The following is an 11,992-nucleotide window of genomic DNA, read 5'->3' as shown; positions in this document are numbered from 1 at the left end:
CATACACACTGTACCCTCCTAGCAGTTGATGTTTAATAATGCACAGTGGTCTGCTATTGTTTCAGCGTTTAAAAGTGCTTTCTGGCTTTGGATTTCTTCCACACCACCTTATCCTCTGTTGCCTGTCTCTGGAGGGCCTCGGGGGCACTCCTCTCCTCCTCCTCAAGACCCAGAAAATCTTTCTTAAACATTCCTGTCCTGAGGGAGAAGGTTAGCATAAAGGTCTTAGGCTGTCTGTCCAGATTAACTCTGGTATTTCCTGCAAATCGACATATTTACCACCCTTGTGACTTCCTGTTAGTTTGACAGATGAAAATTATCACAACATCTCTTCCAGCAATTCCTCGACGTGTCGTCCACAGTTTTCTAAATACGTGTCATTATATTATAAACGTAGTGCGTCTTTTTTTCATATATAAATGCTGTTACACAGAACACTGAAACAATATTCGCACAAGCCCCAAAATTAGTTCAATGGTGAACCCATGCTTTACAGACTCTGTAAAGACTCTTATATTTAGCATATTGTTTACTTTCACATGGTGGAATCTTCAGAGATCAACGTCGAATGGGGAATGGCTTCACTGATTTCTGATATAACTGTTGCTACGCGAGCTCATGAACGTCACAGGAGCTTTTCGCTCCTCTTTTGACCAAAATCCGTTTTCCGTGTTTTGACAATTACCACATCTTACGTAGCCCTTCTTATTCTCCAACCCGTTGCCAACGAGCAGAGCTGTCACTATTTTGGCTAGAGCGCAAGCACAAAATCTCCCCACCTCTTGGAATAACCTGTTGAAAGCGCTTGGCGGTCCACATCAGGCTACGGTGGGATGTACATTTTCTCATTGCCTAATTGCATTAAATCACTTGGTTTACTGATAAAGTTATTTTTCTGCCTTTTTGCATAGAAAACCGCAAATCAGTTCAATTAAATAAGTGTTAGAAGAAACATTTGGACCATGTCTGGCGAAGAAGCACCGGCTCAGCAGCAGCTTACTGAACAGGAGAAGACCGATGATTCACCTCTGGAACCTCCATCTGAAATAACCCAAGAGGCAGAAACGCCCGAGGCACAAGCCCACGCGGCTGAGATCCCAGTGACAGAGGACCCACCTGCGGTGACGCCAAACAAGGCGCCCGAAGAGGAAGTTTTTACGTATCGGTCTTTGGTTCTAACGGGCTACGGAGGTTATGAAAAAATTAAGCTTCAGGTGAAAAAAGGCAAGCCCAGCTTGAAAAGCAGTGAGGTATTAGTGCGGGTCAAGGCGTGCGGTCTGAACTTCGCGGATTTGATGGGAAGACAGGGGCTGTATGAGCTTTTGCCTTCTCCACCGGTCACACCCGGAATGGAATGTTCTGGGGTGATTGAAGACGTTGGAGAAGAAGTGACAGATAGAAAAGTGAGTCTAAAACAATACCCATTAGCCCTCCCCATCACTCGACAACTTTCATTTGGCCATCAATCAAAGTTAATAAAATGCATGATTATTGTCTTACCAGTGTTGTATAGGCTACTGAATTGCCCACTTAGTCATATGTTATGGTAAATGTTTTTATTAGGCTACCTGTATTTGCTTGTTAGAATTGGCCCATAGGGCCTACTGTCTGGAGACGCTCGTGGGCGATGCCCGACCAATCATATCGTATCCTTTGGCTTTTCTCAAAAAGACTTCCGAAATTAAATAGCCAATGACACATTTAAAGTACGATTTCAGCAGGTTATAACTGTTCATGGTAATAATAATCTTTTGCCTCTTTTAAGCGTCCATATGATACATTTTTTGTTCATTTGTGTGTGAAGTCATTTTGTTCATTTACTTTATAAATTATTTGAGGGGAATTGATTTGTCCCTCTGAACTGAAAAATCATGCAATGAAATCACCAAGGATGAATGAGCAGCATTCAGTCTCTCTTTGCCCTTAACCCCATAGTTACACCCCATAGTAACACAATATATCTTCATTTATTCTGTTCTGTAGTGATAGGGATCCAGAGTACAGTACCATCCTCCTCCATGAGAGAGGTTAGATGACCCTGTATTCATATTAAACATAACCAAGCTCCCTACACCTGAGGCATGACATTATTAAAGAGGTGGGATTCTACTCCTGTCATAATGTGTTATCTATGTGCTGGATGTATGGTGTGGGGTAGGTGCAATGAAATATGGCGATGGCAAGCCAGGGTATACATAAACCTACCTAAAGGGCAGACACGAAGATATGATCCAGTATTTGATCTAGAGCTATGATATTTATCTTTGACATCAGCAATATTTTTTTATTGCTTATTTGCTGGAGTATGTGCATATGAAGTGTGTATCATTGAGAGAGAAAGAGAGTCTCAACATGGATGAATGGTAGATGAGATATTAACCCATGTGTTATTTTCGGGTCATTCTGACCCTTCAGTCATTGTGACCCACCATCATATTGTGACAACTTTACCACATACAAAAACAAAGTGAAGCATTTATTTTAACTGTCGGGCTGTCTCAGACCCCCCACATCGCGAAGGTTAAAAGAAAATATTTTTTAAAAGGTTTGTTTTTGTATTGGGTAAAGTTGTCGCAACACAACGATGGTTCGTTGTGAACCTACGGGTCATGTGACCTGAAGGCAGCACAAGGGTTAACCCATGTGTGAATGTCTGTAGTGTGCATCAGGACGAGGGATTGTGCATAAGTCTCTCTTAGTCTGAAGTGTGATACTTTCAGCCCCGTGACTCAAACCAACAGATGTCCCACATTGTCAAGTTTGGAAAGGAATTTCCTCCTTCTCCTCCTTGCCACACTCCTGTGCCTCCCCTTTATATCATAAACAGGAATCCCATAGGGGGAGTGTCACATTCCTCCTAGCTGATCATTTTGGGAGCAACAACTGGCACAAACCATCACAGACAACAACAACAGCAGCACAAGGCTGTAGTAGACAATAAGGAATAGCTCTGTCTGAGTGTTTGGAGAGAAGGCTTAGACCTGTTTTCATTGGGCAGAGCTGAGTTGTGTATTTTGGCTAAACCAGTGAGGCTGTCCTGAGGTGGACCTTGGGGTGCGGCAGTTTCTGAAGACATAAAATCCCTGTTGAGTTGAAGCAAAGCAGATGTGCCTTTTACAGAGTAACAATATATTGGAAGGAAAACTAGGTGACTTCCCTGAACATATGAAGTACTACCCCCCCCCCCCCCCCCTCCAATTTTGAAATGATCAGATACAGTAGATTCTGGCAATAGAGTTATTCCAAGTGGTTAGGAGAAAAGTACTTCCCTGGAAAATGGTGTCGGCCATAACAGAATTAACCTTCTTGAATGCATTCCAGTCTCATACCCTCGAGGTACAGTAGATGCAGAAGAGCAATTTAAGTCTTTTTGTAATCATATTTGCTATCAGCATGGCAAAATATCATTAACGGTGAGAAGTTTTTAACATAGTAGGCTATGGTGTTTTGATTTGACCTTCATAGCATGTTCTTTCACCTGCTTCTGTAGGATAGTATGTAGCATTTTCACACTGCATCATTGTAACTGCATCAGTTAATTCAAATTAACAGGATAGAGTGGAAGGAGCGGGTAATCAGATTGGATTTGATCCCAGATCTGCCTTTAATACAACCCTTTCATATCAGGGATTAATGATACGTTTTTTTTTACTCTGCACTCTTTTCCTTGGGTCTGGAAAGAAAGAAAGGAGACTGTGTAAATCCTTAACTGTTATCAGTCAAACCAGCATCACACTTGCTATCATAAAGGATTGGTTGAGTTTGTTTACTTCACTGAGTCTTTATAGAGATCATGATCTTTTTCATTGATTCATGCCATCTCTCAAATGTGCAAAAACACACTATCCATGGGATTCCTTTGGCAGAATTGTCCTTTTCTCTTACTGTCATCACCATGATGTTTTTTTGTCATTTGCCTTTCATAGTCTTTGCAGTAGATGACCCCCACATGCTCAGGATGATTTCTGATGAGGAGCAATGTGATTGAGGAGTCACAAGTTGTTTCTTGTTGCCGAATGCAAAACAAATCTTTAAACAGAGAGAAAGCGTGTGCGCTTCCCAATTTGCGTGTGCAGGAGTGTGTCTGTCCCTTCCACTTAAGAGTGGACATGCGAGTGTGTGAGAATCTATTGTCACGACTGAGGGCTGCAGGAAGAGGACCAACCCTAGGGTCTTCAGGCAATACAAACAGGAAGTGGTCATGCATTCAGAGACAGATCAGACCTCTTTCCTGTGTCTTGGAGCACTTCAAAACATCAGTACAATGGCTGGGATTCTCAGTGGGGTGACTAAGCATGAAGGGAACTTCATTACCAATGAGTCCAAAGTGCTTTCCTACACCTCCCCCCCCCCATACAAGACAGATATGAAAAATGTTTGAAAAAATCTTTAATAGTGATCCTGCAACTCCTTCTTAAGTAGACACAGCTGGCGAAAAGAAAACAAGAAATATTTTCTATAAGAAAATATAGAATTTTCTTAAAAGTTTAGAGACCCGTCGAGAGTTTGTGGTTATGGTTAGTAGAGATGAGTCAAACCAATCTCTTGACCACTTGACCAAGCATGCACTGTACAGGAATTTATTGTGTACACCCTCCACCTCCTCCTAGGTTGGCGATCGCGTCATCGTGATGAGTCTCAGCGGTCTGTGGCAGGAGGTGGCGGCTGTGTCCGCTGACCACACCGTCATCATGCCTGAGCAAATGAGCTTCGAGGAGGGTGCTGCCATTCCCATCAACTACCTCACCGCCTACTTGATGCTGTTTGAGATGGCCAACTGTAGGTCAGGCCAGAGCGTCCTTATACACATGGCTGCAGGTAAAACCAACCCCGAGCACACAGTGTAGTCACTCAGTGACTGCCGTACACTCAAATACGGATTTGAGTGTATTGTTCACAAACATTTAAAAACAAACCAGCAGCAGGGTGTGAAGGCCCAGTCGCCAGGCATGCTGTCTTTGCTCTGTAGAAGATGGCATGTGCAGTATGACGTTGCAGACTGAACAACTTGCAGTATTTTGTAGACCTTTTCTGAACACCAGGTACTGTAGGTCTGGTTGCTTTGCTTTGCATGTAGCCATTTAACCCAGAAATGAAAACCAAAGACGTATGGTGTCCTTTGAGGTAAGGAAATGCTGTTTGTGTGCCTATGTGAAACACATATAAGGAAGTGTAATGTGTGGGGGTATGGTACCTTTTATCGTTTCATAGGTTGTCACTTTCTGTTTCAATGTGCAAGATCTTAAATGGCAGGTGTGCTGCAATACAATCTTCAGAACTGAACCCTGAGCCATAATTCTCATATTTTGGTGAAAATGTTCTTCTATTCTGCCTTTTACAGACACACACACACACACACACACATACATAGCAGGTTGAAAACCTTCTGATCTGCACCAGTGAATATGCTTGTCTTTGTGATGCTGCCCCTGGCCTTCCAATGGAAGACCAGATTGTGGGCGGGAAAATAAATCATTGGCTCCTCGTTTGTTGCCCTGAAACCATGTGGCTCAATTTCCATGGTAACCCTACCTTGCTTCCATCTGAAGTTAACTCTGTTCGACATGCAGCACCTTAGAGAAATGACAACATTGATCACTATCATGCGTCATTGCTTTGGTTACACTCAGGATAAACAACATTGGACTTTGTGGCGCTACAGTCGCCTTGGGAAAAGAAAATGTATCAGATTGACTATGGACTGTGTACACATATTAACAGCTTAGAAATGTACTGTAGACTACCTTCAGGAAACTGCAAGCAATTGAGGCTAACAGAAACAGTGATAGGATAACAGATTTGAAACCACTCATTTACGTACGTGGAGGGCATTGAAATACATGGCCAGTGAAATCACTAACAGAAGCCTACAGTATCACATGCTTCCAAAATAAGTAATTCCAGTTCACTTACAGTATCTGCTGTAATGTATATTCTTCATAGTTTGGTCATATGAGGTTAGTTTTAGGCTGGTCCCCTTAGTCACACAGATCCACGCATATACAATGCAGGATTTAGCTTGTGTCATGTGATCCATTAGCTTTGTGGACAAAGTGTAAGGAAGTGGTTTTTAAGTAACCCCTATAAAGGGGCGAGTCTATCAGGTAAGCAGAATTCCCAGGTTTGCTAAAAGCTTCCAAGGGTTTAATTGTACCAGTGACACAGCAGTTTGCCTCTAGTGATGGACGGTAGCCGTGGCTCTGTTAAATAAGAAATGGATCTGTCCGCATTGGGTTGAACCACAATTTATAGGCCTGTGGTTTCACTTACTGGGCTCAGTGTTAAGATAAAGATCAATATGCACTGCTCCCTTCTAACTCTGATGGGTCTTTATTGATGATACACACATTACAGCCGTGGATATTTTTTGTCCATCAAGTTACCCCCATTATACGTAACGAACCACCTCCATCAGCTCATTTCATTGTCAACTGCTGACACGAATCACGGACATACAAAAATTGAATCTCCATCACACATCATTTCTGTCATCTGGCACATCCATCATGTCACATCCTGTAACTCCTACCTCGACCAAACCCCTGTGCTTTGCACGCCTTTCCCCCTTTCCTAGGTGGTGTGGGCGTCGCTGCCACCCAGCTCTGCCAAACGGTAAAGGACGTGACCGTTTTCGGCACGGCGTCAGCCAGCAAGCATGAGACCATCAGGGAAGGTGGGGTCACCCACCCCGTCGACTACCGCACACGGGACTACGTGGAGGAGATCAGAAATATCAGCCCTAACGGTGAGGTCATCGAGAGAGTCGTCAGTACGTGGCACCATTTTGTGTCTTCCAGGCATCACTGTCGGGGCTGTGTGGAGAAATACGGCAAATGGAGCATAGCAAATTATGTTCTGCAATGGTGTCGCTGTGCTTCTCAGTGGTTAATGATCCTTTTATTTTCTCTTGTCCCTCTTTCTCTCTCTATCTCTCGTCTCTCTCCCTCTCTCTCTCTCTCTCTCGTTTCTGTCTCAGGATTGGATATTGTTCTGGACCCTCTTGGAGGATCAGACACCCACAAGGGCTTCAGTTTGTTGAAACCCATGGGCACGCTCATAGTGTTTGGTAGGAAACACTACCCCACTCAGTTTATATACTCCTCGTCAACATAGTTTCAAGTTACAATTAATCATTTGCACCAAAAAAGGATTTAAAGGCTTTAAAGTAGATATCGAAGCTATTATGTCCTGGAATCCAATCTATAACCATCAACTACACAGATGCACAGACACAGACTTTCAGCTTATCCCTCCATCTTCCAGGTGCCGCCAACTGTGTGACGGGTCAAAAGAAGAACCTTCTAGCCCTGGCGAAGACCTGGTACAACCAATTCACTATTAACACACTGCGGCTGATGCATGCCAACAAGGCAGTGTGTGGCTTCCACCTGGGCTACCTGAATGATGACCAACTTATTTTCCAAACCCTGGGCAAACTGCTGGAGCTCTACAACCAGGGCAAGATCAAACCTCGCATTGACTCCACCTATCACTTTGAGCAGGTAGGCTGGAGTGTCATGAGGATTGTCTGTGTGTTTACATGCATGTAGAAATGTACTTCTGGGTACTGGATGTACACAATTAAACACTGTTATCCATGTATTGATAAAGATGTACACTAGACGTATCCAGGAGTAGTGCTTGATGACAAACTACCTTGCGGATAATTGACTTGATTCTTCATCCCCTATAAAGGTCATACTGTGTTTGTTCAAAATGTAATAATTCAACTGATGATAGAGTTCCACTGAGTTTCTTCTATTTGTAATTTATTGGAACCATGATTTATTGTGTATATTGTTATGGTAACGTCAATTGATGCAAGGGAGTTACAAATCACAAATTCCCATGGTTGAAGAAAATCTGAACAAGCAGTCATTTATTTCAATGCCCATAACTCTGAATAGCAGCTATTAGAACTCAATGAATTCCAGAACGGCAAATAAAATGTCCCCCAAGTGTGTTACTAAAGTAATAATCTTAATCTTAGCTCCATAACTGTCTGTGTTAACTGTATCTTAAAGCTGGCTCCAGGTTCTTCCACAAATTAAGCAGATGCCCTAGCTCCCCAAGGATCCCTGCAGTCGAAACAAGCTGACATATTGCCTTCATGTAATCACTTAAGTGGGAAGTGTTTCTTCTCGACTGCCTTGAAAGGATATGTTTACACCTCTCCCGCCATTGTAGTATGATTTGGTATATCACATCCACACACTGGGAGGACGCTGCCAAGCCTGTTGAGCAAACATCACACACACACACTTATGGGCTTGTGATGAGAAAGGAGGGAGGCCTGCTGGCTGTTGTTTGCAAAGGGGTGCTTCTGGTGCTTCTGTAATATCATTGCAAAACAAGCTGATTCCTTTACCTGAGCCATTCTAAAGGTTTCCATGGCAACTAGTCATCACCAACCAAGAGACTTGCTCGTCACTCCCTATTACTCACCACTTCACCCCTATTGGTCAGGACCCCGAGGAGGAGGGAGAGGTGGGTCTAAGGTCAGGCTGATTAGAGTTTGGTTCGGTGAGAACAGGAAATGACTCTGGTTGCTATGTTACTATTTGACTGCTTATCTAGATTATTTTGAATTGAGACATAAATATAGAACCACCAAACTGTAAGATGAAAGGATGGTCAGAATGGATTGGGGTGTGTATCATATACCAGTAATCGGATTTCCAAACTATTGGTGCAAATGATCTCTGCAGCTACAGCCCAGAACCCCCTCCTATGTACTGTGTCTGACGTGTCAAACTGCGAACTACGGTCACCCCCATCAGATGAGATGGGCCTCGACGTCAGTTGCTAGGTGACAAACTCGTTGCCGTGGTGTCGGCCGTTTAGGACATATTTGTTTTGAGTCACAATGAGGCAGGGTTGGGGTAGACAGAAATCGAATTTTGGAGTGACACTTGTAGAAGGAAGGCCAATAGACAGAGATAGCATGTTTATGTGGATATAAGTGCTGCATGTGTGTCTATGTTATGTGTGTATATAAGCAGAATAATCTGTCATAGTATGTGGACATGGATGAAAGGCCATACAAGTAATGTAAAACGAGACATTTATGTTTTCAATCATAAAAATACCAGTTTCTGTCTCACTCCCTATCTGAAAAACCACTGAGGGGCAATGTGATCCATGAATCATTTATGGTTACACCAAAAAAACGGATTGTCTGCCTGTGTGTCTGTCTGTCTGTGCCTGCCTGTGTGCCTGTCTGTCTCTCTCTCAGGTGGGTGATGCTATGAGGCGTATGCATGAGCGCCACAACATTGGAAAAGTCATTCTGCTTCCTGAACCTAAGAAGGAGGAGAAGGCTGAATCCATCCCTGAGCCAGCCGCCACGGACGACCAAAAAGAAGAGACAGAACGAGACATGAGAGAGGCTCCTACAGAAGATGACCAGGCAGAGAAGAATTGAGATAGTTGTTGAATAAAATTATTAAGTACCTCTACCTACAGATCTTCTCTATGCCACAGTTACCTATTTACCCTACTTAAAAAAAAAAAAAAGTGACAAGGGGCGAAACTTTGCTAATAATGTGTATGCTGTTTGTTTCTCATATATAGGATGATGTTGCCCCTAACTGCAGGTCTATGACCAGTGAGTTAAAATGTGACCTATTGCTGTTGAAATTTAAAATAGTAGCTGTTCATTTATGTTTAAGGGCAGTATCTATTTAGACTGTCCAGCATATAACCAACTGATAGACCTGGGTGAAATATATATGTATTTGACACTATTTGTGGTGCAGTTGTTTTACCCGAGTATTTTAATTTATGGGACAGTTCCATTAGTTTCATTATTCTGGTAAACCAAATCAAGTGCGCCTCAGATATAAGACAGTATTACTGTATTTGACCCTGTCTTGTCTGATGAAACTAGTGGCCTTGTCTTGTTGAAACAATTTACCTAAATCTATTTGTGAACCCTCTGGTTTGTAAGAAAGATCCTCAGACAAGAGGCTTTGTTATTTGTTTTATAGCCTCCACCACTGCAGCCTTCAATGGAAAAAATTAGTTAGGTATTCCAACTTCTCTTAGCCGTTACAGTTAATACACTTAAGTAGCCCTCTAATATCCAACTTGTATTGCATGCTCTTCTTGATCTAGCTTGCAGAAATTGTGTTTAAACTATGAATTGGAAAGCCGGTCTTCTTTAAAAAAAAAAACGTATGTCACTGTTTAATGGAAAGTGTGTGATGTTTAGATGGTTGTGTCTAGTACATCTACAGTATGCGTTTTTGCGTGTTTATCTGTTTTAGAGAGATTTAGAGGTTTCATTTTGCATGCTCTCTTTTAGTGTCATGTGTTTGAATGGATACATACAGTATTTGTGTTATGTGATTTGGCCATCTAAAGAGAACCAGAAGGACCAGTGTTACATTGTAATTTGATTGATTGCTTTTCCTGACCAAATGTGTGCCAAATCAATTGCAAGCCAACTTTCCCCTTTCCTTTTTCTTGACAGTTAACGTAAAAACAAAAAAGAGTGAGAAATTGGACTTCCTTTGCCTTGTTCAATGCTTAACAATGTCAACAATGCTTAACTGACCTTGTGTGTAAAGGTTTTTGGCACGTGACGCTGATCACACTTTGTTACCCTCAGTGTACTCTGTTGCTTCTCTTCATCTTTATTGGTCCTTGTTGGCTTGTCAGTAATTACAGTGCCTCCTCTACTTTGTGAGTAAATCCCAGGTTGTTTCTGTGTGACTCAAGGATTAACCCTGATTTCTTCCAGGTCAATCAACCCCCACTGGCCTTTTGGAACAGCAGAATGGGGAATATACTTGACTTTTGTATCAAACCACATGATTGCTAACTTAACTGTGCTTGCTTATTGGGTCTTTCAACATTCATATTTCAATCCTATACAATCCTACAGTATAACTGATTATTAAGAATTGTTGTCCTACACTTTAAGTTTCCAATATTCATTACAAGACCCACATATGCATCGCAGTTCATAGTATTTTTGTCTGATGCAATCTTGTGGTTTCAATGTTTTTGTGATGACTTCATAGTGCTCCATTTCACATCAGTGGATCTGTATCTAGTGGCTAAGATAAATGACTCCAAATGGTTAATATGAAATAGAAGTGTGGAGGAAGCAGATGTTCTTTCCAGCTGTGGCTGTAACTCATTGCTGTGGGGCAGCAGAGAGTGAGGGAGGGAGGGGAGGCAAAGAGGAAGCTTGTCCCCCCATCCAAACCACACCAGCTCAACACATTCCACTCCAAGCCACTTTTCACAGTACAAGCCTTCACCGTAGAGCACTGCTATTGCTGTTTTTATTGAAACATTTGTTTTGTTGGAAATGTATAAGTAAGTGTAAAATGTTTCCGTATATGTTTTCATTTGTTTGGTTTTCCTCCTTTATGATCTGAAATTGTATTCCTTATTTTTCCTGGCATCTGAGCAACTGGTGTGAGCTAAGACCTGGCTGGAATCATGTCCGATGAAGGGGAATGGGATTGTAACTAGGAAATAGTTACTATTTATTTAGAATTGTGTACTAAAATACAAGTAGTACAGTAGGTGGTTCTATTGTGGAGCTCTAAAGTGATGGTTTAGGTGCTGAAAACAAAATGTTCTGAAAATGTTTGCCAAATATGATTCTTCCAAGTATTTACTCTTACACAAATGGCACTATTAACTGTCCTTATTGTAAAACACATGTATCTGCTTCTAAGTATTTAACTTCATCAAATGAATTTCTCGGCAAAGCTTGAAACTAGGTTAAACCACTTCATCTGCTTGTCACAATATCCTGTAATGCTTTCCTGCACTGGTGCCCTATCGCCCTGTTGCCTTATCTGTAATGTTTTCTGAAAAGAATAAATGCCAAACGCATGTGTGACATATGTCTTTTGACTCTGTGCAAACTGCAATATGTAAACCTGTTAATATGTGAACTTATTCAGCACTTGGTCGGTTCAAAATATTGTGTACAAATCTGCAAAGATTTTTTTTTCTTCTTTTTTTTTTT

At 41.9% G+C, this 11,992-nt stretch overlaps 1 protein-coding gene across 2 annotated transcripts; it reads left to right on the top strand.

Annotated features, from left to right (window-relative positions):
* The first annotated feature begins 697 nt into the window (after positions 1–697).
* On the top strand, positions 698–11,863 carry LOC146259634 (NADPH-dependent quinone oxidoreductase VAT1-like). Of its 2 annotated transcripts, XM_084670225.1 has the most exons (7): positions 698–828; positions 912–1,403; positions 4,611–4,818; positions 6,575–6,745; positions 6,977–7,066; positions 7,264–7,502; positions 9,236–11,863. In XM_084670225.1, the coding sequence occupies exons 2-7, from the start codon at positions 963–965 to the stop codon at positions 9,422–9,424; spliced, it is 1,338 nt and encodes a 445-aa protein (XP_084526351.1). In that variant the 5' UTR covers positions 698–828; positions 912–962; the 3' UTR covers positions 9,425–11,863. The 2 variants fall into 2 exon arrangements, with proteins under 2 accessions (XP_084526351.1, XP_084526350.1); XM_084670224.1 differs by having other exon boundaries at positions 717–1,403.
* The last annotated feature ends 129 nt before the right edge of the window (positions 11,864–11,992 follow it).

This window comes from Hypomesus nipponensis, chromosome 13 (genome assembly GCF_054491055.1).
Source record: "Hypomesus nipponensis isolate SF chromosome 13, ASM5449105v1, whole genome shotgun sequence".
Lineage (NCBI taxonomy): Eukaryota > Metazoa > Chordata > Actinopteri > Osmeriformes > Osmeridae > Hypomesus > Hypomesus nipponensis.
The sequence above is the reverse complement of the archived record's forward strand: the minus strand, read 5'-3'. Positions and strand labels throughout refer to the sequence as shown.

Excerpts from the sequence above, each read along its gene's own strand:
- LOC146259634 (XM_084670225.1), top strand. The coding sequence starts at position 963 with ATGTCTGGCGAAGAAGCACCGGCTCAGCAGCAGCTTACTGAACAGGAG. Across the intron at positions 1,404-4,610 it reads AAGAAGTGACAGATAGAAAA|GTTGGCGATCGCGTCATCGT; the intron begins GTGAGTCTAAAA and ends ACCTCCTCCTAG. Across the intron at positions 7,067-7,263 it reads GGGCACGCTCATAGTGTTTG|GTGCCGCCAACTGTGTGACG; the intron begins GTAGGAAACACT and ends TCCATCTTCCAG.